This window comes from Gavia stellata, chromosome 1, assembly GCF_030936135.1.
Source record: "Gavia stellata isolate bGavSte3 chromosome 1, bGavSte3.hap2, whole genome shotgun sequence".
Taxonomy (NCBI): Eukaryota; Metazoa; Chordata; class Aves; order Gaviiformes; family Gaviidae; genus Gavia; species Gavia stellata.
The window spans coordinates 31,320,035-31,347,018 of record NC_082594.1 but is presented as its reverse complement, the minus strand read 5'-3'; the positions used below and the strand labels follow the sequence as shown (position 1 = coordinate 31,347,018).

Here is a 26,984-nt window from a genome sequence, read left to right as displayed (position 1 = left end):
TTTGCTTATGGCCCTCTTCCTAGGTAAATTCTGCTGTCCGCATGCCTCACCCTTCCAATCATACCCACAGGGACTGATGTGAAGAGAGGCACTACTCACTACTTCTCATCTTCTTCTCTGAGGATCTGCTTCTCCTCCTCCTCAAGGAACAGGGTTGTTTGAGAAATGATCCTCCAATATAATAAAGAACAGTTATTTCTACTTAAGAAATGAGGAAATGAGGCTGCAATCATTTAAGGGAATTAGGTTCTTAGAAACCACATCTGAGGATCAGGAAAAGTCATCGAAGGATTCTGTGGCATAGCAAGGATCTGAGGGAAGGTCGCAGGCCTAATTATATCGGTGTACTGGGCCTGGTCATCCAGCTTCTTGCCTTCTCTGTTTGTAAAATACTACAAAAGGCACTTAAAGCCATTTCACCCAGTCAAAATTTTAAAAGAAATAATTTTTCAGGGTTAATTCACAGTTGCCTATTAGAAAATTCAAGTAAATGCTTCATGAGCTCAGCATCTTCTGTAATGGGGCAAATCTCCCTCCATGCAACATGGGTCAGTTAGTTAGAAATTAAGCATCTACCTTAGCCGTCTGGTCCCCTTGATGATCAGTGATGAGAGACAGGCATGTCCAGAGGGCAACTCCTCTCACCTAAAACAGGCACGTAAGGTAAGTGGTATGGTTACCTCGCGGCACTGACCAAAGGAGAACCTGAAACAACGTATTTGGACTAGGTGTCCTTATTGCCATGTGGCAAATAATGTGAGTTTCACTCTTACAATTCAATTGTAAGACCCATTTTATCACTTCAAAACTATCTTTTTCTCCATTTTTCTTAAGATGATCTATCTGGGGATAGATAGTAAGACAGGAATAAACAAACCTCAAGTGGAACTTCACTTTCCTTGAGATTTTCTTTGGGTTTCTTTTTCTTGGTAATGAGCAACCAGATGGTTTTCTCAGTACCAAAACACACAGGACAATAATTCCCATCCAGACAAATACTGTGAATGCTTTCTGGCCCATTGGGGTGCGAGGGATGTGCTTGGTGTAATGGAAAGGAAGATTCTTTTCATTCTTCAGCTGAAGCTCTTCATGGCATACGTATTTACACTCCAAATAAACACCAAGTAAGACATATCCTCTTACAAATCAGAAAGCCTCTCATCCTAAAGAATTTATAGTACTTCATCATATGTTCAGAAAAACACGTTTTTCTGATAAACCAGGATGATAAACCAGGCAAAAAGCAGCCCACTATGGCATATTAACTTAGTTTGGTGATAGAAGTATACTATGGAAGCTTTAGCAGCAAACAAGTCACTGTCCCATAAAATCCAAATGCAGGTTGTTTAAAAAAAAAAAGAAAAAGAAAAAACTCAAAACAGATGGACAAGATAATGATAGTTTAGTTTGCTTGACTTTAAGTTGGAAAGGGTAGTTACCACGTTAGATTTTGGTTGTTAAATTCTGACTGTTGGCAATGAACTCTCACCATACAGCTACGCTGCAGCCATCTTTACAAAACCTACATGTTAGTGGACACATTTCCTAAGCTGACGGACACTGAGTCTTTCTTTCCAAACCTTTGCACATTCTGACCATGGGTAAGTTCTCCAAAGGAGAAGTATTTCCAGGAGGGAAGAGGACGGGCTCTTCAGCTTGGTGGTAGTCCTCAATTAGTAGTAGACCTCAGTTTCGGAATGCTCCCACTCTGCTTGCTTTGCTAATGAAGTTTTTCAGGAGGTCGTGGTCCATTTCTGCAAAGCCTTGAGTTTGTGTAACAACAGTTAAATGGTTTATGCAAAATCTGAAGCAAAATTCTTCCAAGTCCTAGGAACAAATTGAGTTAATTTGTAATATGAATGACTGATAGCAAAATTATTATTTTACTGTTTCAAATCTGTCATTTAATTAGCAGAGAATACGCCAGGTTGTTCATATTACCAATCCCTTTTCTGATCAGCTTGACTAGATCACAAATGATAGGATGAAATTTTTTCATAAAAACCATTCCATAAACTCCCTCTGAGAAAACAGCATTAGCCACCTAAATTGACTCTAGAACTCCATCACATTTACTGAGCTCATTAGAAAAGTTTTAATAAGTGAAACCATCAACTTTCCCCACATACAAATACTAGAGCATCAGTAACTCCTTTCTTTTCCTCCCTGCACTGAATTCAGTACTGGTCTGATGAAAAACAGCAGAAATCCTAGTCTTGCTGAAAATAAAACCACAATATGATGTAACATTTGATGATGCTCACTGAACACAAACTGGATGTTAGGATACATGTATCTTTCGTGGCAAACCTAGGAATTGTGTGTCCCTATCTAGGAACTGGGATTCCTAGATAGCAAAAATGGTTCTCTCTTGTTCTGGTCTTGCTGTAACAGGATGTTCAGCACAGGATAGGTACAAGCCATTGGGCCATAAAACCATGATTTCACACAGCAACTTTTGCACACTCAAACTCCTCACAACAGTAGCAATCCTTCTCTCCATGCACTGGGTCAATCTCCTTTAGTTGGTTCCTATGCAACAACTTGCTGTTGAAGGAAAATTAATTACCTTCTGCAGCAAGCAGAGCTGGAGACAGCAGCAAGGCAAGTCTAAATTGGCAGTATGATTCATGATCTATAAACATTTCAAGGGTTACAGCAAAAAGAGGTCTCTTAATCCATGCCAGTTTTATGCTATGTTAACTACACAAACATCGCAGCCAGGGCTAAATAGCAGAAAGAAGCTTAGCAGAATACCTCTGCATTTCTCTTTGAAACCTTTTCCTTAGATTGAATGTTTCAAGTGTATTGCCCTGGTCAAGATGTACTTCAACAGAGGCCAAACAGCATAAAATATCCTTTAAAAGGAAATAAGGTAGCAACAATGCACAGAATTAAATTGTATCTCTCATCAAGAAGTGCTGGAAAAGCAAGAAAAGGAATGAGAATAGAAGAAGAAATAAAAAATGTAGAAGGAATAAGAAATGTAGAAGAAAAATATAGATCAAAGACACTGACAGCTTAAGTTTCAGCAGACCTCTGAAATGTTACTGCCAGAACCTGGGTTGTTTTACAATCAACGTGCAAACTTTTGCATTAAATAAATTGAACAGCAGCTGCCTTTTTTGGTACTGATCTGTGAAGAGGACCATAGATATCATAGAATTCTGATCACTGATTTTGCAGTTTCAAGAAATACTGGCTTTTAATTCTCTTATATAAAAGATAATTAATCTAAAAATTGCTTTAAAATAATTTGTAGCAGCAACTCTTTGTACTTTCTGAGGATAGGACAAAATATTTTCAAGCATTTTCAATCCTAACAGATCTATACAGTAGCCAAGTCAGTCTTCAGTTAATTTGATATGTTAATGGCAGATAACACAGCACTATAATCTTTCACCTGCAGTGTTCACATTTAATGACAAAAAATTGAATTAATCCTATCTTTTCAAACTTCCAAAATATCAGACCTCTTTAGACAGTTTTCTACTGAAGTGCTGATACACTACACATGGTTCTCAAACCAATTTTTACTATATTAATGTAGTATGCTAAAAGATCCTGGCTTACTTCACAATTCCTTGGACAGAGACTTTCCCACATCTTTGATAAAGAAGTCTTTGCTGCGCTTCTCTGAAGCAGTTCTACTATATCCCTTTCTGAGCTGTGGATGTAGGGAGGAGGACAACAATGCACTCCTGAGTTTGGCACATGCTGCACCTGGAGCAGGTGAACCAATTCATCATCTGATGATTGTGTTAAAATATTAATGTTTTTAAAGAATACTAGGTATACAGAATAAATCACTGAATCATAGAAAGAAGAGGAGGATAACATATATTTAGTCATCTAGCCAATCCCTTTTATTATGTTTCAGCCATTATAAACTAGTGCTTTGTCCAGGCTAGTTTTGCTACTTCACAATACACCTAAATGTATGTTTAACTACTCTTTAACTACTTCACCTGACACAGGTCAACTAAAGGTACTTCTGCTTTGGAGACATTCAAAACTGTTGAGAACCTTGTAAGAGGAGAAACTCCAGAGTAAACTTCTAATGAAAACTTCTGCTGTTAGGAGAACCAAATCATTTGGTCCTCCCACCCTGTCCACTCTTCCCTGATCTGCTGGGCTTTTACCACCACAACACATTGAAAGTAAAATTCCTCTTTGTCTCAGCTGTTCATGCCTTTCCTTACTGATACCTTGGTTACAACCACCTTGTAAATGGCATCTGATAATCTTATTATCTACTAATCTGATGTTATCCCCTCTTTCAATTTACAAAACTCACGGACTTCCAGCCTCCTCTTCCAATTCCTACACAAATTCATCTCATCTAGTACGCTGCCTCCATACAGCACAGACTACTGCAACATTTTTAACTCAGTTTTTGTTTCAGTCCCTTCTTTCTACTTGCTTCCTATATCTGGAACTGTTTATCAGTCCATTGTATTACACTTCTAACCTCTCCTGCTACATCATCCTACATTTCACAGCCAGGCAAAAGCAAAAACCAAGTATTTTTAAAAAAAACATTGTCACCAGCTACATATTTTGGCTCTTCTAACAGGTAATCTTCTCTGTTTGGCTATATTAATTTCATTCTTATAAAGCAGAAGAAATCTTGAACAGAAAGATGAGGACTTCTCAACTAAGATGCTCAGTTATAACAATGGCTACTAAGTCTAAAATACATACAGAATTCTTGAATAATAAAAACCACCGCATCATTATTTCCACAATCAACATAGCACTAAGAACTTGAGAAAAGCAAAAACATCTTTGAAAGTATTTGTCTGTTTACAAAAAAAGCACTTGCAGTACTGCTGATAACAGGTTGAGTGCTAGTGAAACATTCCAGAGCCAAGAGCAGACCAGATGACAGGATATGGGGAGAGGAATAACAATAGGTAATTCATTGCATGTCAGCACGATTCACTGTAAACAACATGGCAAAAGTGGAGTTTTGATATAAGCACAAGTGTTAATAGGGAGGGACTTCATAGGTAAATTTTCCCACTGCCTGTTAAGACAGTACCAGAATGACTGTACCAGACACTGGCAAACAAAATGATCAGGTGGAGAGCTCAGGAAGTGAACAGGCAAAGCAAAATCAAAGGTGGGGAAGTAAATGGCAGTGAGAAATCTGCATGCCATGCCATGCCAGATGACAAGGCAGGAAGCAGATTAAGAACCCTGACTCACAGGTGCAAGCCAAAAGGCCAGGAAGTAGTACACTAGTAGCTGCTTTTTTTTATAGCTTAAAAAGGGGAAAACAAATGTTTGGGAAGACAGAAAGGAAAATTGCAGTAATCATGCCTCATCAGTTAAATGCAGTTATGTTTACATCAAACAGTTTCATTTCTCAGAAAACAACTGTTTGCCTGAAGAGACCTTCTCCTTACCTGAGCTTCATACTTGACAGCAGCGGAAAGAAGAGCAATGGCATTCTCTTCACAAATGCCTTGTTTGATCGTTTGCTGGCAAAGCTTTTTCAATCTGTTTTCTCTATACAGTGTTGCCAAATCTAGCAGTCCTGTGAAAATTCATACAGCTTCAACTATCTTGCTGCTAAACATATGTATTTCTTTTCAAATTCATCAATTGCCCTATCGTTTTAGGCTGAATTAATCAAAGACTTGTTCTATTTTTTTCCCCTAGATGATGTGTGCATTTTTGAAGATCCTCAAAAGACATATCAAAAAGGGTCCCTTTTATTATTATGCAAGTGTTCTGTCTTCTTGTTCACTGTATTGTATCTCATTCAAGGCATCAATTAGTGACTTACATCCTCTTAAATTCATGTGGGGAACAGCTTCCTTTTCACTCATGATCAAATTGCCACAGCTACTCAAACAGAAAAGTTCTAGTATGGCATTAGTGCCTTTTTAAGGAAAAAAAAAAGTTCTTAATATGAGAAACAAACAATGAGTTCTTTTTGAACATTTTGCATCTTTGATCTTATTGCATCCCCACCACTCATTCTCCTTGGGCATGGTTTCCTGCTACTGCATCCCTTCTTCCCGACACCTGCCAAACTCAAGATTTAAGTGCTAATAAAACTAAAATTAACAAGCTCTGCTTTCCTCACCCTATTATGACACACAAATCCAACTTTTCAGAAACAGCAACCTAGAGTTATTTCCATTTATGGCAAATACCTATTGCGTCTTCAGGAGGGAGCCTAATGTTGTCTGTATACAGGTATTCCAGGAAGGCTCGGTAAACAGGATAAGAAAATTCACTCATTTCTATAATTTCATCATCATTATTCAGTATGGAACGAAAATGTTCACACCTACAAAACATGAACAAAGACTGTATACTGTAATGAGTTAAGCATGAAAGACGAGCTGCAGCAAGAAATCGGTAAAAAAAAAAAAAAAATCCATCATAACAGACTAAATACACAACCATAAATTCTAGCTACGATTTCTTGGTTTGAACACAATAATTTCTTTAAGCCTTATAAGCCTTATAAATATAATTCAGAATTTTCCTTTATTTCTGTTATTAATATTGTATAGTAGGCTCCATTTCTGCTTACAATAGCTTTAAGCATGGTCCATGTGTTTTTAATGTAATTTTCTTAAATGCGTTATACGTTAACTATGAATTTTATTACCTGGCTTATAACAGATAAAGTTTACAATTAAGTTAGACAATTCTCACATTTCAAACTGCTTTCTCCAACATGATCTAGCGAGGAGGGAAATTACTAGTGTTTTAGATAAAATTTATTCCAGCGTCAGAGTCCATACACAATTTAGCATTAGATTTAATCATTATACTCAGGGATTAAAATTTTTAAAGTGAAGGCACTTTCACCCCACCCAGATCTTTCATCAGCTTTTTCTTATAAGTCTGAATACTTTTGTGACGGACAAGATGATAAATACAAATGAGGAAAAAGCACTGCCTTTGATAGCTGTACTCTGCAACTTACAGTTCACAGTAACTTACAACTCACTGTAACTTACTGCTTCCTAAAAAACGTGCTGTAACATTTTACTTGTTTTCAAAATTTTTGCTAATGGAAATGAACATCACCACCTCAGGTAACTTTTCCTATAACAGCCACAATTTAATTGGACTCTTTTCTACTACACTGCTTACTTTCTAACTCTCCCACACCAGAATTTGCTTTTCTTTTAGTAAAACTTTTATGTAAAAGGTAGGTTGGTTTCCTTTTAATGACACTGGGACAAGTCTACATCATAAAGACAGCATAAATTAGATACACATTAAAAACAATTATTTATTTTAATAACTTAATTTACCTTTTTCACATTTGATTTTACTGGTTATTTAAAGAATTTTTTCTTAGTTTTTTTTTTAATAAATAAATATCAAGTCAAATTAATAAAGAATTAAAAAGTAATTATCTAGCTTCTGCCACATCTTGTACCACATTCTGGCATTGGAAGAGGCAGACCAAACCCTATTGCTTTGTTTCCCTGAGCCTCATGTTAAGTGGTGGTGACCACGCTATCCATCCAGCTTTGGAACAGACCTTGGGAATGGTCTGTTGCCCCAATGGCACCACACAAAAGTAAAAAGTCAGAGAGAAGGTGGTGCACATTGCTCCCTTAAAAATAAATAAGTAAATAAATGAAAATCATCCTTCAGTCTCCAAAGTACCTTGGAGTGACTCATCCTTTGGAGTGCCTCTCTCCCTCTCTCTTTCCTTCAGTAAAGACAGACCAGACACCTAATTTTGGCTGGCTAAATGCAGAGCAGATGAATACCACCCACATACACATATGAATCTGTTTCTACAGGCAGTATGTTGCTTGGCCAGCATCTCACTGAGCTGGATGTTGCCCTGCCATTTCACCACTGTCACAAGCTAATAACCGCCAACAATATCATCTCATTCAACAGTAGGCATAGAACAAAATGGAAAAAAGTCTTCATAAGTGGTAAAGAAATGACTGGATAATGAAAAGGAACTTCTACCAGCACTGCATTCATGACAACGCTCTGGAACAGGCTGAATGCTGCAAAATACCATGTTAAATACACTATTCTCTGATCCAGTTGCATCATGAGACTGTAAGGCTTAAAGAAAATATTAATTCTACAGACTGTGCCTGATGCTTTATTATTCCTGCATATTATTTTGTTAATGCCATACATTTAAACCCATTCTAGAATTAGACACATTTCCTTCTTAGAATGCCATATAATCTGAGAAAAGTAGAGCAAGAAAAAAGAAATAAGGAAAAATTACATATAGTCTGATTATCAGGAAAAAGAACCTCAGAAACATTTTGGGGATACACAAGATTTGAAGTGGTATCTGATGAAGGACACATGGCATTCCAAACAAAGAGAGTGGACTATAGACACGAGTGTAATGTACAAGTAATGAAATGAGTAAAGGGAAGAAAATAATAATACAGGTAATTGGAGTAGTAAGAGGAGAGCAGAAGACACCAAAACAAGGGTAGGCAAGAATTAACAAGGAACTTTAATTTTTTGCAGTAATATAGAAGAAATCACTAACGGGACTCAGGAGCAAAAGTAGGAAGACAAAAGTGGTGACAAGCAGGATGAGACAGGCAAGTATTTTGAGAAAGAAAATAGCAAAGAGAAAAAACTATTGTAACAATGAGAAAGATGGAGCAGAAGCAGTTATCAAGACAGAAGAGATCTAAAGCAGTGTCTCTAGAATATCCTAGTAGAAACTGCGTCAGCAGTTTCAAACTAATCTATGCATGTTAATAACAATGTGATTACTATATAGATCTGCGTATGTCAAATATCACTGTAAAGTGGTGTTAACTTGCAAAAAACTGTAAAAACAGAAAGAGAAGCCAGCTTAAAATTCAAATTCACTGGTAAGGTGGTTTAAAACAAGTAGAATAAGAAATCTGACAAAAAAGGAAAAAAAAGATAATATGAAGAGCATCTACAGAAGTTGCTGAAATAACTGAAGGGTCCTGTGGGAGGAAAGGAAGAAAGGCAAGAATAAACACAAAACCCTCAAATCATCCCAGTGGAGGAAGCCAAACACATAAAGGAGAAAAAACTGATTCAAACTACTGGGAAGGCAGCAGAAAGACATGAGCCTTTTCCTCAGCAGGAAAAGGTTATTAGAAATCAGGGTCAAGACCATTTAGGTGGCATGAAGGGGGATACAGGTCAGATGGAGGAAAGTGATGAAAAGGCTGGTTATAATCCCAAGCAGCAAGGAAATTAGGAAAAGAATAACAATGAAGAATAGCATGTGAATCCTATGGCTGAGGGAAAAGGGAGTTTGTAAGAATAAGTCAAGAATTTTGAGCAGTAATTGCTCAGCACAGTGGACTACACTATACTGTTTAGTTTATATTAAACTATACAGTTTGTGCCTTACCTAATTTTGAGAAGAACTTTATGAACATGAATGTATTTTCCATCCACGAGAAACTTCAGGTCTGCAGTTTCAGGGTTGTCAAATTCCTTCTTTAGTGACTGGGCTACTGTTAGATGGTCATCAGGCTCTAGAATAAAAAGGGGAATTAATAGTAAGTAGTAAGTAATACAAGTATCTCTCATGATAACATCCTGGTTATCTCAGCGATTAACACTCTTAGTAGATACATCTCTTTAAGGCTAGTAAAAAAACCCAGCAGACTATGTGTTCAGTATGAATCCCCAGAAAAGCAAATAAAGGACAGCTTTCTTCAGCCCTTACTAGTTTCCTACTCCATACAAATATCCCTATTAAAACAAAAAAATAAGTCCCATTCCTCTAACTTATCTATATAAGGCCAGAAAAAAAAATTAACATAGTCTCAGAAGTTTAATATTGTATCTGACAGCAAATGCTATCAGTCATTACTGGGTAAATTATTCTAAATGGAAAGTGTTAGTAATTATAAGATAACCAAAAGGTCAATACAAATCACAAGATTTTCTAGAATACTCCCACAAGAAGACATTATCTCACAGCAGAAATAAAGCTATTACATAACCAACATACTGGTTGCAGTGAAACAGCCCAGTACAATATCCCTAAAGGTGAACACAAACAGTTACAAGTCTATTCAAAAAGTGTTTTCCCTAGACTTGTGGTGTTAGAAGCACTCTTAGTCTGAATGTCTGCATGTTCCTGTTTGTGTCATATGTATGTACATTCCACTGTGCACTGACACTTGCATTATAAAGTTACCAGACAGCCTTGAGAAGTCATCCATTGTCTGCAAACAAATCTTTATCTCCTGAACTGTTTCCAAATCTCCATCGTATTTGGTAGCCCCAGAGAACTACCTTCTTTAATACTACTAAAAAAGTAAACCCCCAAAACTTCGTTCTTAACCCAGAATACATTTTGTCTTCTTACCATATAAATACAAATTATTGGTTTATACAAATTTTGTGGGTCAGTAATAAGCTGCTCTCTACAGAAAATTATATAAATGCTAGGTCCTGTATCCTACCAAGCTAGAAATAAGAATAGTATTCTGCTGGAAATGGAAAGAACTTCACCACAAGCTCTAGAAAAAACACACACACAGTTTGATACTGTTACACCTTGTTTAGCACAATTATTTTCCAGTTCATTTAGAGGATGTCACTTATGTTCAGGTATACCCAATTAGGAAAATAATAATAATCAAAATGCATTGGATTACAGGTAAACGGATTGGGGGGGGTGGGGAGCCAATGTAATGATAATAAAAATAATTCTGAAATAATGATACTCTAAAATACTTTGTTAGTTCTTATTTTGTACAATGTGGTTTATTTATTCAGACCTCTGCTATCCAAATCAGTATAGTGATTTTAGCAACTAATGCAAAGCTGAAGCTCCACTGTAATAGTTCAAAGGATCCCTCACCATCTTGTTGTGAAGCCTATCTTCAAAGTTAACTGGCAATTCAGATGTCCGTCAATATGCATCTCCAGATGACTTCTACAGCCAGCAGAGGTAAGCTGAATATTGTGGAGTTCAGTTATGAGATTTTTAGAGAGAAAATAGGTGTTTTTATTTGTTACAGCTGTGAAGGGGCAACCAGAGGAAGGAAATGAAGAGGCAGTTCACACTGACAAGGCACAAAGCCAAGAAAACTCCCTAGCAGTCAGTGCTAAGAACTGTGATAGAAATGTTACAACTGCCACGAACGGGGAATGCAGGGGATGCCTGGGTGTGGAAGCACCAGAGTACAACAGAAGGAAAAGGGCTGTAAGCATGTCAGCTGTCCATGACACCTAGTTCAGCAGATGTTAAGATACTAGGACACAGCTGCCTGATGATTCTCACCACACTTAGATCAGGAGACCAACAACAAGGAGTCAGTCTGACAACTCACCAAGGTGGGACACGATGGAGAGACTAGTCACCCTCAGCTCCTAGAGCGTGCAAAAAGGCACATTTAAAAACAGCACATGGTCACCTAACTAAAAGGAATTCAGGAGACATGATGAGAGCCTGATAGCCAGCATCCTTTATCCTGTATCATCACAAGGAACCCTGCTCAGACCACCTGAATACACATTTTAGTGCCCGGATGCTGGACAGACCGCTTGGCGCATACGCGAATGTGGGTTTGAAAGTGCATCTGAAATTAGTTCTGTTTAAAAATAAAATAACCTTTTCCTCCCATAAGGTTTCACCTTGTGCTTTGGTACAATGTTGCAATGCTGTAGCAACATTATTTCCAAAGGGACCAAGAAGTCAAGGTCAAAAAATAAAAATAAAAGGAGCTGCTACAGTCAAAAATGACTCCCAAGGTGTGAAGCAGTGCAAGGAGGCTGGCTGTATTGTTCATGGTGACAATGAAGGTGGTGATAAAAGATGTGTGGGGAAATAGTTATGAATGTAGTCTTGACAATGCTGTGTTAAAGAGAGTGAATATCTGTGAGTATTAAAGAGCAATATGTTTATTAATAAATGGGTTACTTGGAAGTCTTCAGCATAAAGGTGATAATTACATGAATGATCATACATAATCCCACTCAGGACTCTTTTAGCTGATGTAAAACAGCATTTCTGACCTAAAACAGCATTCGTAAAAGAAGGCAAGAAAAGGTGAATTTGCAGAAAGGTGCACTGAAGAACTGTAACAGACAGTTTCAGTCTCACTCAAGCAGTTGTCTTCTCCATGAGGAGTAAAATAACGAAAGAGGCAGTTTTTGCTTCTTGCCTTCCTCCACCCTCTGAGAAATTCCTCAACACTTTGCACTAAACTGAGAAAAAAAGGCAAGAGAAAAAGTGGAGGGGAAATTCTGATAGCATGAAATAGTATTTTAACCGGGCAAGAAGAAATGGAAGCTGAAGAGCCCCAGAATCCTGCTAATGTACATTAAAAGATACATATAACTGAATTTATGATTAAGCTACATATACTAATAATGTCCCATTTCCTTCATAAAATAACTGATGCTTATGGAAGAAAAATTTGAACATACAAATACTTTTATGTAGAACTTTCAACTGACAAACGCGTATTTACATGGAATGAACAACCCCATCGCCAGGGATTTTAGTGCAGTAACACAATTCACATTTAATTAGTAGTAGGCAAATATTAAGAATATTAATAATTTTCACAGCAATTAAGCATATATTTACAGTTCCGAACAACCCACCCTAGAAAGCACAATTGCTTCAACCTAGAGCAAATGGAGTTTTTTGGACTGTACCCTAAGACACGAATTTTGGCAAATCAGTTTCCTGAAAACAGGATTCTCCATTTAATCCCCTAGTCTCTCAAAGCTGAAATATGAGTACTATTAACATAGTTTCCTTACCTTGGCATGCAGAAGGCACCAAGGGAGCAAAGAGTGTTTTACAATTGTCAGCCAAAAGCATACAGCAACACAAAAGCAATTACAAAGGCAGTACAGAAGTGGAATGGAAGCATGATGGACTCAATACAGTTCAAAGTACAAATTAACCAGTTGCTGCATTCTAGCTTTTAGCTTAAGCTCCCAGATGACACCTACAGACAAGCCCAAGAGTCTCATCTTTGATTAGATCAGCAAAGCCAGTAACTTTATTAGCAACCAACATGGGATTGAATTTGTAGCTGAAGAATGAACTCTCCGTTAAACAATGCCATATGCTTAACTCTTTCTAGTCAAGGTCAGCAAGACAGACCTTAATGTTAATCAAGTACCTGAGATCCAGCAACTTGTCTGTTCACAAGTGATCGTGACCTGAGCTTCTGATGAGACTCAGAATGTGCCTGTGGCCAATTCTGAGCATGGGAATTCGGATCCCTCATTCTTAGTAGTCTACTTAAGGACATCAAAGAAAGCTTCAGGGTTCCTAAATGTTCTGGATGGCTCCCCCAAGTCTCCAAATTCAAACAGCTTCTCCACCCGTGGCTATTGTACAGTAACATTCAGTGTTTACACAGAAAAAGCCCTCCCCAAACCCAAGGCTCTTCCCCACAGAAATAAACCATGTCAATAAAACAGGCAATTGTTTAGCACTTCCATCAGGCCTTAGCAATTTTTTACAATTCCATATAACCATTTACGGATATGTAATATATGATTATGATTATGCTTCCCCGTATAAATTTTTGCAAGAAACTAAATTTAGGCTTCAAATACATACAACTGTTTTATGCATTAATGATTCTATTTAGAAGATGTCAAAACAAAAAATATTTAAGCTCACCTACTGATAGAAGACGCCACATAACGGCAGGGGTAGCAAAGCAAGCAAACACATCGTCAGTGCAGGCAAAGTGAGTGAGGTGGGGAAAGATCACTGACTGCCCACGGCATTGGCCCCACATGTACACCTGGCCGCTCTGGGTCTTGGCAGCCGACGTGTGAGCAGAGTGGCAGGCTGCGATCTCTATAACTCTGAATTTAGAAGCAAACAAAATAAAAAAGCAAGTCACTCTCATAAGAACAAAATGCAGTGAAGCAGCTCACTACCTCCTCTCTTTGTCTGGTGCAAAACATATCTGTAAACATGCATGCACTTCCAATTGCAAGAATGTTTTCCTATCATACATAGCAAAATTAAAAGGGCTATCAATGTTTCTTCAAATAGCATGCACTCAGAAAGTTTCTCAGTGAAAAAGCATCTTGGGAGTGAGGAGACACTGTTGCAGCAAAGCAGTGTATCTGCTGCAGTACATGCTCTACTGATCCCCTCAGCTCCCTCAAACAAAGCTATGATGAGTTTCAAGTCTCTGAATGTCCTTGGTGGTGCTAGGCAGTGAGGTGAGTGCTGCATTAAGCTGTAGAGAAGGGGTACTTGGAGAAGATGAAGAAAGAAATGAGAAGGCGTTTAAAGAAAACCTAAAAAAACCCAAACAAATCAAAACAAAAAGTTTTTCTTGTTTGCTTATTGGTAACAGTTATAAACCAACAATTTAAACATACTTCTTTGAATTAAAATAATGAATTGTCACTACTCACTACTTATTACTTATGTTTAACAGATTTTCATTTTGAAAATTAAAAATTAGAACCAAACAGCACTAAAAGCTGTTTCTAAGTGTATTTTAGCTATGTTAGGCTATCTCACTAATCCTAAAGTTGATTTAGGATTTCAAAACTCCCACTGTATACCACATCACACAATCCACTGTTTCACAGTCTGAACTACTGCTTGTTTACTTGTTTTCCCAGCTGTCTCGGTAAAATAGCTGGGAAACAACCTGTTTAAAGCTGTATGTACAAATCTTGCAGGCTTTAGTGAGGTAATATTCTCACTGACACCAGGAATACATATTCTGGCCAACAAAAGGGAAAGGCAGCATACAGCATTAAAATTTGTATTAAAGTGTGGTAACATTTTAACTGCAGCCAAAGTCTCTGGAAAAAATTCAGTTGCATTTTAAGCAAAACCACAAACACTCATGAAGAAATAGCAACATTCAAAAACAGGCCATGTCTCATCACCAGAGAGGAGTTGTCTCTTCCTTGCAATAATGTACACAAACACAAGTTTAAGAGGGACATCGCACTCTTCTTATTTTTCACAATAGGAGGCCAAAATCAAGACCTCAGCAGTAAGAAATAGATTCAAGTTTCTGGCCACATGCATACATGGCTTTACATTAGCAGTAGAAATAACTGCCCCATTACCCATCAAGGACTTACAGGGAAATATTTAACTTGTAAAAATCTAAGCTTAATTTTCAGGCTACATTACCAAGAAATAACTCCTCCCTTTCTCTCTCTCCTGGGTTATGAACCAGATTTAATAGCAGAAATAACACAAATTGCAGATGTCCACTCTTCACTTTTTCTGTGTGTATTTCTTGTCAAAAGTAGCATATTAAAATACAATTTATATTCAGAGACAATAAAGCTTTTATCATTGACTTCAAACAATGAAACTACACCACTGAAGAGAAACTGCAATTAAGGTCTATAAAGTACAGTGCGAGCCAAAGCAGAAAACAGCACATTTGGGCTACTCAGAACGTTCAGTTTCTCTTTCACAAGGATGGTTATGGGGCAGATTCAAGCACTTTCAGTGAAAAGTCTGTTCACATTTAGCAGAAGAACCATTGCAAAAAATAGATTAAAAATGCCGTAATTCTCTGTAGCTCTTCTGAGAGTATGCCAACTAATGTCTGACTGCTAGACTGTAAGTATTACCTGTCCTTATCCACAATAACTGTTGTAGGGTAAGGCTGGTTACTTTTATTCCCAGTACCTAACTGGCCATATGAATTGGCTCCCCAGGCATAAATCTGACCTTCATCTGTTAGCACTAGTGTATGTGCATAACCACAGGCAACCTATAAGGAATAATAAAAAGAAAAATCTCATTTTTATGTAACAGTAAGTTAATACAGACAGATACATGTTATGCTATACATTAATGTTATTGATTCCATAACAGTGTAAAAATTACAAAAATTACAAATACAGGTAAGTTTATTAAAAAGGGAAGCAAAGTAGATGAGGTGACTTTGAAGAAAAAGTGTATCAGTGAGGAACCCTGCCAATAAAAGTACAGAAACTGAGAAAGAAGGAAAGCTATATGACAAATATGAACAGTATGCAGAAAAAATGCAGAAAAGGCAGAGCATCTTGCACTGCCCTTGCTCTACGGGCAACTGCTCCAATGTGAATAGCTTACCACTGTAAAAACAGGTGAGGTCTCCCTATCTGCTAGTCTCCTCCCCTACTGCCAGCCACACAAAACTGCCCCCTCCCTGTGCCAGTTCTAGTGCTCACCGGACCTTCTGCTGAGATAACTTACACCATTGGAAGGAAACTCTTCACAGCTGGGCCTGAGGACCACCAGTGCCCACACAAGGTAAGCAACAGGAGCAGCCAGTCAGGAAAGAGACAAAACTCTCCAACTTCATGGCAGCACAAAACTGCACCAGCTCATACCCTCTTGTGGAAACCCACTTGGTCCTGCTGAGCTGCCTCCTCAGGTACCCTGCTTGAATATCCACTTCACAATCTATATATGCAGCACATGCCCCACGTACAGACACACAGTGGCAAAATTACCAGCAACAGTCTTGCTCTGCATGAGTTAATGATGTAACCTATTATAGCTAGATGGCTATCAATAACCAATTTACGTTGTTCAAAACTAGCTCACGTATCTTTTATATAAATCTGCAAAGCAGACATACCATAAGTACATATAGTCCACTGACATCCATGAAGCATGTGATATGCTTTAAATTAAATAAGTCCTTAAGTTATTTACTGTTTGGAGGTCTACAACTTGGTATTGATTGATATCAAGCAAATGAAGTAGATAGAAATAGGATCTAAGCGAAACTTACTGGAGCACTAATACTCTCTAAACAGGAGAATAAATACAGGGGAAAATAATATTCACTTTGTTACGTTATTCTCCAACAGCAATTGTTAACCAGCAAAGCTACTTTCTGCATCCTAGGAACTGAATGTAAAACTATGTAATTAAATGAGTTTATTGTAAAAGATTTTAAAAAATCCATAACTTCCCAGAGTAAATGTAATAAATAGGATCCAAAGTTCAAAACGCCTTTGTAAATTTTCACTAGGTTACAAAACCAATGTTTTCTAACAGAATGTGTCATTTTCCTGACAGTATCCTCTATCATGGATAAATCAATTAAAAACTTTCAGTATCAGTTCTGCAGTTACTTTAAATACTTCTTATCAGTCAAAAGAAGTTACAGTGATGGTAGCCCAGTTATTTCGTAAAGTGTAAACACCCAAGATCAAGACCAGCCATGGAATCATATCAACTGTTGACCAAAAGCAGTTGGAGACAATTTGTTCAGACTCCAAATACCGGTTAGTCACTGTGGCTGGACTGCAATTCTAAAAGGGATATTCAGTCTGCCAGAAAGACAAAATGCTAAACTGCAGCATTTTCCCAAAGAAGACAGGGGTTAATGAAAAATGGGGTAGCCTAAGAAGAATTTCTTATTTACTAAAATAACAGGAATTTTTTTTCTTTTTATTAAGTTTCACAGGAAAAAAAAGACCAAACATTTCTAGTGCCCTAGTCCTCTTTAAGTGCAATCCTGACCTCACGGAAGTCAATGGCAAAATTCCCACTGAACTCCACAGGGTCACAGTTTCTCCCCTACTGAGAGAGGTCCATTTTAAGATACATGGTTTTATTCTGATAAATGGCACTTTAAACAAAAAGATAAAGGATATCTTATAAATGCAGAATATGCCTTAGCATATTTTCAGTCGTTTATAAAGGGTTTGACATGGAGCATCATACACATACCCGCTGTACACGAATGCCTTGCAAAGCTGCTATTCGGCATGGTGTTGGCTGATTGCCGCTGCTGCCCAGTCCAAGCTGGCCATTACCATTGTAACCCCAGACATAGACCTTAAAGACAGAGACAGGAATTTTAACTGTTTGCTCTATCTACTTCTTCTGAAAGCAATATGACTACTTCAGAGTTACAATAATAATTTCTTCAGTATTTCCTGTCCCCACATCTCAGGATCTGTACTTTATATGTAGATACACACAAACACACACACACACATACCTACCTATATAAATGTACACATATACATAAATATACATGTGTATATGTTTTTCTGTACCAGAAATTTTGGATGCTGCTTCTGTTTAAAATACCAACTGCATGCTCATCTAAAATTCTTAACCTCCATAGTCATGTTGCTCTTTAAGAGTTAGATTATGTAAGACTACAATATTTTAATATGAAGAGTAGAAAATAAGTGATTCATAGGACTGTTTCCCAGCACAGAGCAAATTCAGCATGAATAATTCCCTTTTTCAGAGAGCTAATTTCTCATTCAAAAAACCTCTAACAGAAAACAAAACACACTAAAAGAAGTACAACCTGGAAGCTATGCACAACAGTCTGAGTAGGCTGTTAACAGCTTTATGCTGAACATAAGAAAAAAGGGAAAATACTGAGCTTTGATAATTTCAGTGACATATGTTCTGCCGCAAACAGCAAATAGCTACTTAGGTCTAAACTGAAATGCTTGGAGCAATGGAGCTAGAGGACGTAGGCTGCCCAAAATCTTCAGCTCATATGAACCAAAACAAGAACACTACCTTTTTGTATCTTTGCAATGAGGATAAGAAAACACAAGAGGGATTCAAGGGGTACTGCAGTAGAACGAATATATGCAATGTACTTTCATTTTCTCTGTTTTCTCTTGAGATAAAGTGTGCATACATGACCACTGAAAATTAAAATAGCGTTAACTGATCATTATCACATTCTTGATACTTAAGACTCTAGTATAGACAGTAATTTATTTTTCTATCAATGCCAAAGACAGTAGTGGGACAACGTATTAATCGGCACTTTCATTTTTGGTAGAATATAGTACCAGCTTTAAAAATCAGTAAATCAGCAATTCAAACTTAGTTATTTTACACAGAGAAAATGAAGCTAGCATGAAATTCTAAGTATACATATATAGATTCGATATAATTTAATTGCAAAATTTGTAAAAATCTCCTGACCTTCACAATGCTATTTTTACTTCAGAACTGTATTTTCAAGTAAATTTGAAATTTGATACTTGAATCCCTTCAATTCAAAGCCAACTTCAATGACTGATACAAAGTAATAGCTGCTAAATTTTATGAGCAATCTCATAAATCAAAAAGCCATAAACCAAATGTTAGTGAACAATTTTCGTTGTTTCACTCTGCCTCCTTTCTAAAGAAGAAACCATCATCAGCATAGATAGGAAGATGTGCCTAAGTATGTCAGAATGTGCAGGACAATTTATGACAAAGGTTTTTATAAGCAGTATAAGCAGGTAGATTTGAGGAAGTCTGGAAAGTTATACTTGTTTTCTGAGTCGTAGCTCATTACTGACAGGTTTGAAATTATCTACATCCCATGATATTACATAAAATAAAATTCAGTCAGAAAACTGACTTAAAGTTCCTTACCTCTCCATTTTCCACTACAGCCATAGAGCACATCTGTCCACAAGCTATATTAACTACTATTTTATTTTGTAGGCAGCTGGTAACTCTTCGAGGAATTGGTTGATTAGCTGTTGAACCAGATCCAACTTGGCCTGAGTTATTATAACCCCACGTGTATACCTGTTATAAGAGAATTGTCATAAAAGAAGTCTATATAACATACAGTTCAAAGTACATATTCAAGAAAGAAAAAAGTTATATGCATAAAAAATTACATTTTGAGGTCAAGTGGACGTATTCTTTTAAAGATCTAGGCAGATACACAGGTTTACAATTTAATTGTTTCTATCAAAAATATTCACTCATAATATTTATATATTCCATTCTTCTATGTTCCTCCAATCAAAGGTAAGAGGCAACATGACAGTTGCATTAATGCTGGAAGAATTCATTGCTAGTTTTCCAGAACCCAAAGTAGAATGGCTAACTGGACACAAATGGCACCTCAAAGTAAATGACAGAAAATGTTTTACTTTGGTGGGTAGAACTCCTTACATGAACATGATTTACATTAATGTCAGCTTTAACACCATTAAGCATTTACAGTAGAGTATAGCATAGGAAGGAACTGGCTGCCCTCTACAAAGAAATTATGATTTATTATTACAAGCAGACGTGGCACAAAACTCTACGTTCTGCATGCACGCCAAATCAGCTAGACCCTAACAGGTTTTCCATTTTTCTCAAATATCTGTGTTGCATCAGCACTGTGAGGATAGCAAGAAGCAAGGTCTAATGCTCTAGGTGCAGAATGTTTTCCTGTTTCTCACATACATGAATTTCATTAAGAGAAAAGAGAGATTTATTCTAGCTATTCTCACCTCTCCATCAGATGTCAACACCATAGAATGATGGGAGCCACAGGCAACTTCAATGACTTTCTTGTTCACCAGGTTAGTAGAGACTTGACAGGGAACGAGACTGTGATTTGTTGTACCATTGCCCAACTGACTATAAGCATTATGACCCCATGTATACACTTCTCCTTCTATAATAAAAACGTAAAAAGCTGGTTTAAAAATCTCTATTTTTCCAATGAGTACAAAACATCATAAGATTACGAACTGAAAAGTCAAATTCAATAACAATATACATATTTAAGAGTGTGTGTGTGTGTGTGTGTGTGTGTATGCACCCTTTGGGGCGCTTAAGCCCATGGACATACCAGTGCTACTTTCACATAGTGCAGACCACAAATCCAAAAGGACGAAATGACAGTCAGGAGTCCCCATTTCAATTTCTGTTACTGACAATCAATCAAAATTTCTTGTCTATGTCCTGTTTCCCACTTCATAAAATTCAAATAACAAGCTTTCATTCCTTTACAATATCCATGAAGATGCTTATTATTATTTATTAATGAACATACTGTTATTTACTTACTATTTAAACATACTATTCATGTCCTGTACTTTGAGAAACATGCTATTAAAATTAAGAATGCAAGAAATGTCTGACTGGGTTAGACTGATGGTCCACCTAGTGCAAAATTCTGTCTCCCACTGGCAATAGAAAAAAGCTGCTGTTCAAGGGAAACATGAGCCTGGTCACTTTTTGCAGTTCCCAAGCATTTACAATCACTAGAGTACAGATATTACCAGGTACTTCTGATTCTCTCTAATGTACATATATTGGCCCATTATCCATGAAGCTAACAACTTTTCATACTCACTTTCTTTCATCTGTTTTAAATCAAGTGTCCTCTAGTTATAGAAGTGCAGGACTTGAAGAATAGCTGTCCTACATTTCTCTTGCCTATCATCATCATCATTTTCTAAACCTAAATTACACCGTTATTGCAGGAGAGCTAGGTTTGACATACAACTCCATCAGATTTCTAAAGAGATCACCGAACTCCTTATCCCTAAGAAGGGTTCCCTCAGAACTACAAAGGCAAAATGTGCTACACTAAACCAATATTTATCACAGAATCATAGAATCATTAAGGTTGGAAAAGACCTGTGAGATCATCAAGTCCAACCATCAACCAGCACCACCATGCCCACTAAACCATGTCCCACAATGCCACATCCACAGGTTCCTTGAACACCTCCAGGGATGGTGACTCCACCACCTCCCTGGGCAGCCTGTTCCAATGTTTCACCACTCTCTCAACAGAGAGATACTGTGATACAGGTATCTACAATAACAGATTAAATCTAATGACTATCCTGCCAAAAGCAAACAACCTTCTCTTCGTTTCACCAACACATTTCAGTAAACAGGTGAAACAGCGACATAGAAGCATACAACATAAACTGGAAATGATAGTAATTAACACAAGAATTGTGAAATATTTATGGGCTATCTGAAAGATAGGTTAAAAGAGGCTGTGCTGAATGGAAGTTATTCACGCGAATGGAGTTACGAGTAAAAATCATCAAGGATCAGTTCTGGACCTGTTCTTCTGCAATGCTTCAGTTCATCATCTGGGTAAGGAGCATGAGCATATCAGTGGGATATGCTAGCAACAAAGCTCAGGAGAATACAGATACGTATATAAAAAGCATCCAGAATGGTTTACCCTGAAGACTGGAGAAAATGGTGGAATGTAATTGTATATAAAGAACAAGTCACACATTTACAACACAGTTCCCCTTACCTACCTTTAGTCAGCTAATCTAGACTACTCAAAAAGATTTCTTCTCATTAATGGAAAAAGAGAGACAAATTTTAACATCATCAGTCAGGCTCTAACAGAACCTCACTGGGAACACAATATTAGTCATTTGTCTTCAAGAATAATGTGCTTGATTATGAACAGAAGGGCCACTAGCATGATGTGGATAATAGAGTGTCAATGAGTCAACAGAAAACAAAAGGCTGAGAGGCAATATAACTGGTCTTTAAAGCACATCGAACAGTACGTACAGGAGGGAAAAGATGCATTTTAGCTAAAGGACAATGTCGGCACAAGAACATATGGGCATAACGCAGCCACTAATGCATTTCAGAAGCAATCAGAAGTTCCAATCTTAACTGCAAAGTAAAAAAAAAAACAACTTCCAAAAGTAGTAACAAGATCAAAGCAGAGCTTGAAATACTTTTGAAAATAACTAGCTATGAGCAGAGCTAGCTGACATGTCATGTTCACCAATGAAAATATGCTGGACTTGATAGCCCAGAATGTCTAATCCAATTCCTCTCTTACATTACCAGCACAGACCTTTCACACCTGCTGGACTAATTAAAGTGGACATATCTGAAAAAGCAATATTAAGATCATACTTTACCTTCTGTAGCAAGAACAACATGAGGGCCACTTCCATAACTTAGACAGGCTATCTTTTTGCCACAAAGAGAATCTAATCTCCTTGGTTCAATAGTGCTCTGCATGTCACCTGTTCCCAAACACCCACTGCAGTTCATGCCAAGCACAAAAACCTGTTATAAAAAAAAATCACAGAATCATAATTTAGGTTGAAATGGAGGACCTCCAAAGGACAACTAGGCGAACTCCCTGCTCAACAAAGGTCTAAATAGATCAGTTGACTCAAGACCATGTCCAGTCAAGTCTTGAACACCTCCAAGGAAAAGAACTCACAACCCCTCCAGGATTTAACCACTCTCATCGTAATTTTTTTTTCCTAATACTGAATCAGAATTTTCAATCTTCCAGCTTGTGTCCATTGCCTCTCACCATGTCACTATGCTCCTCCAAGAAATGTCTAACTCCATCTTCTCTTTATCCTCTGATTGTGGTAGGAAGCCATTAATTTGAATTAAAAATGTTTTATTAGCAATCAAAATGATCAGGCATTTTTGCATGCAACTTCTTCCAGGTATACTATCATAGTACTGGCTTTCAGAATAACTTGATACATAAGTGACTAAATACGTCATGTTCATACACACTCTTGGACAATTACCTCATCGTTTTCAGTTGCATACAACACTTCATTACCAGCACTGCCAAATACACAGGCTTGACGAATTAACTTGAGCTCTTCTTGGGAACAGAGAGAAAAAATTGGCCATTTCCCAACATCCAGCATCTTCAGGGCTGACAGTAATGTTGCCTCCAAGACCTGATATTATAAAAAATTGTATCAAATACCTAGACATGTATACCTTTGCACAGTAAAAAGGAAAAATTTAGAGAAACACCACCATCTCCTTTTTCAACCATAAACTAGTATTTAATTCTAGAACAATACTCGGAGGGAAGTTATTAAAGTAAACAAATAAAATATATCATGATCCAGAAAGCATGGAGAAAAGTACTATATAAGAAGTTAAATGGTGAGGTTGTATTTTCACTATATTTACACAACATAACTGCTAGCTTATAGAATTCAGTGTACAGGATTCTAATACAAAGTGTAAAGTATACATTAAAAACTTGACAATAATTTGTGTCTTTTCCTCTTGTGCTAAAATCACTGTTAAAAGAAGAAATTATACAAAAATCTGCCCAAGAATATACTTATCTTTGAAAAATACACACATTTGTTTTCACGCATTGAAAATGGAAACTTGAGAAACTTTTTCCTTTCTCCTTTACTTCTGAAATTTACTTCTATGTTTCAACAATTGTTGAATCTTTGGGAACTTCCTAAAAATATTTGCATTTTATGTAAGTAGACATATAATAAAAGAAAAAAGATAATTGAACATTTTCCAGCTTATCCAAGGAAAAATGACAAGTTTATAGTTAAAGGAAATGAAAAACAGATCTCTCCAGACATTATAACTAATCAAGGTAATGTCTGAATCTCACACAACATTTCTACTGCTTTATTATAGCATAAATCAGAAAAATGTTGCATTATCAAAATTTAATAGCAAATTTTGCATGGAGCATGCATCAAATTTTCTTGACTGAAATTAAAACAGGCTCTGGACGTGAAAGAAAAGCAGCATTACTTGCCAGATCAGAAGGTAAGTAAGAATAGATTTTGCCTATCACAGGCATTATGTAGTTCACCACGTAACAGTGAGGATTGCATCATCAGTTTATTTCTAGCAAGTAGCAGACTTACAAAATGATCTGTTATAGAACACAATTTTTTCTACCTCTGACTGAAACAAAGACGTGAATAAATTCTAGCTTGTAGTCTGAAGCACATTATGTCAGTCATAAGGACATTGATTTTTTGATTAGTATAGCTTAGTATGAAAAAATGTACACAGAAACATAGATAATGTTTGAAACTAAAGAAATAAACCCTAAATTAATCCTGAATTAAAATCTTTAAACAAATAACAGTTAATCACACATTTCTTTATAATATACTTCTGAGGAAGGAAAAGGAGGGTTGGTCATCTTCCCTAAAGAAAAGGCGTGGTTTTGATCACACCAGTTCTTTCCCCATCTCCTCACACCAAATAACTAGCCAATTTCAGCCAAATTTGTAAGTGAAAGGGAAGTAAGATTCTGCTAACACAATCCATTTGGCAGTAGGCAGCTGGGCAATCAGACATGTATGTTACGAAATAAGTCAGCAAGCAAGTAGGTCCAAGCTAGTCCTAGCAAATGCTGTCCTCCGTGACACATAGCAGGGTTATAAGAGACGAAGGACATGAATCCATATAGAATCAGGTTTCATTCATCTGCTGTTCGCAAAACAATTTTTTATGTCAAGAGGTTAGTATTAATTCTATGGATGATTTGAGGCACTTTTAAAATATAACAATGAATAGTGAAAGCGTCACAGACTAGTCTTCCAGTTGCATCAGCAAAACTGCATCCCACTTTTGCTCAAGACTGATGAAACCTGAGGTTCAAAAGGACAGTCAGGGTGTCCTTCAATTGTACAGATTCCCTTACCAGAATAACATATTGGTTTCTTTAAAATGCGGGCTCTAAATTCCAATGCACAGTGGGTCAGAAAGCATTCATCTTAAATAGAAAAGTTCTTTTCTGTAACATCCTTCTACAAAGCACTCATGTTCTACCCTCATAATCAACATGTTAAAAAGCCCAAACTGTAGCATTTCTTAACATTAAAATAATACATTGAAGGAAAACAACCCTACTATTATAAAAAGCACCCAAGGAAACACTTATGATGCTGATTTTTTTTTTTTTTTTTACAAAAGAAGTAACAACAAACTTTATCAGACTAAAAAATATCCATAATCTAAATCCTGTCTCTGGAATTATTACATTCAACTCAGTAAGAGATATTCTCTCACCTTTCGATATTTTCTCCCCTCCCACATTTTTCCATTATATTTGGTCCCAAAAATACAAAAAACAGCTTGAACTATCAGCCTGCTAATATTTGTGCCCCCATCAGTTCCCTCTTTATATTGCACAAAGTCATGAGTTAGACCAGAATTTGAGACTTCTCAAATTCAGTTATGCCTCAAGAATTCCTAAAACTTCTACACTTCATTTGACCTCAGCAATCAGTTTGAAAGCTGGTTATTCAGTTTTATTTCTCATACAGATCACCTGAAAAGGCATCATCATTAAGCTCAAAATTTGAATGGTGTTTCATTAAGTTTTACCTGCAGTGCGTTCAAGGAAAATAAGATAAAAATGAGAAGTTTTTGCATCAAATTATGCTACAAAAGTTAATGCTAACAAGTTTATGTTGTTGAAACATTAGGCTGGAACATGTAAATTTAGAACTTAATACTAAATTAAACCAGCTTCGTAAGCCAAATGAGTAATTCAACCTAACTAAACTGAATATATTGTTCTTCTAATATTTTGTGGATCCCATAAGCAACATTTATTTCACTAGTATCATTTTCCTACCTGTAGCTTTGGTTTTCTGTTTGTCTCGAAAGCTACTAGCATGTACTAAGCTACTGCTAAATGGAACCAAGATCCTTCCTTTTGAGCAATACAGTATTCTCAATACAAATTCACGCTCTAACCTTGACACTGACTCCTTGAGAAGGAGGAGACTCATCCTCCATATGGATTTGTGCTTGTGTTCCCCTGCAGAGAGAGAACTGTGGTTAAAATCACCATACCATACTACTACAACAATACTTTATGGAACTATACACACATAATATTAAGCCAGAACTATTTGCTTCAGTGGGGTGAGAAAACAAGAAACATGAAGGTCAGTCAATTTCAGTTTTATATTGAACTGTACAGTGATCAGTTAGACAGACTCTGCTCTTCTGTATAATTACAAAAAAAAAATTCTTGGACAAAACATTTTTTTAAAACAAATAGTAAAATTAATCAGACTGTGATTGGAAAGAAAGAAATTTTATTAAACACAATGCCCCAATGTCTTTTTATTGCAGTAAAAATAACTTTAGAATCTTGCTGACATAATTTTTCAAGACATTTCTTTCAGCAAAGAAGAAGCACACTGGTTGGAGTTTTCCATTTCTGGCTTAAGCCTTCAAATGCTCTTATTCCAGTTCCATTCTGAAAACTAATGTTAGAAAAACAATTGGGTCTCTTCAGGTTTACTGAGAATTGTTAAAATATCCACTCTGTTTCAGAAAATATTGCCAGCTTTGTAAAATACTTCTATAATTTCTATGACATGCATCATCAATAGAAACAGATTTTCAGATCAGATGTTTCTTCCTAAATAAATATGCACAATTCTACTATCCTTAATTTATTTCCTAACATAAAGCCATGCAACTCCATTTTCAGTAAAACTGCAAAAATGAGTAAGCA

At 36.7% G+C, this 26,984-nt stretch overlaps 1 protein-coding gene across 1 annotated transcript; it reads right to left on the bottom strand.

Annotated features, from left to right (window-relative positions):
- Nucleotides 1-1,652: 1,652 nt before the first annotated feature.
- Nucleotides 1,653-26,257, bottom strand: RCBTB2 (RCC1 and BTB domain containing protein 2). Its single transcript, XM_059829404.1, has 12 exons — nt 26,213-26,257; nt 23,251-23,409; nt 22,615-22,765; nt 20,203-20,369; nt 19,343-19,501; nt 17,672-17,779; nt 15,571-15,713; nt 13,625-13,815; nt 9,368-9,494; nt 6,168-6,304; nt 5,412-5,542; nt 1,653-1,827 (listed from the first exon to the last, which is right to left on the bottom strand). Exons 1-12 carry the CDS (start codon nt 26,252-26,254, stop codon nt 1,687-1,689), a joined length of 1,656 nt encoding a protein of 551 aa, XP_059685387.1. The 5' UTR covers nt 26,255-26,257; the 3' UTR covers nt 1,653-1,686.
- Nucleotides 26,258-26,984: the final 727 nt, after the last annotated feature.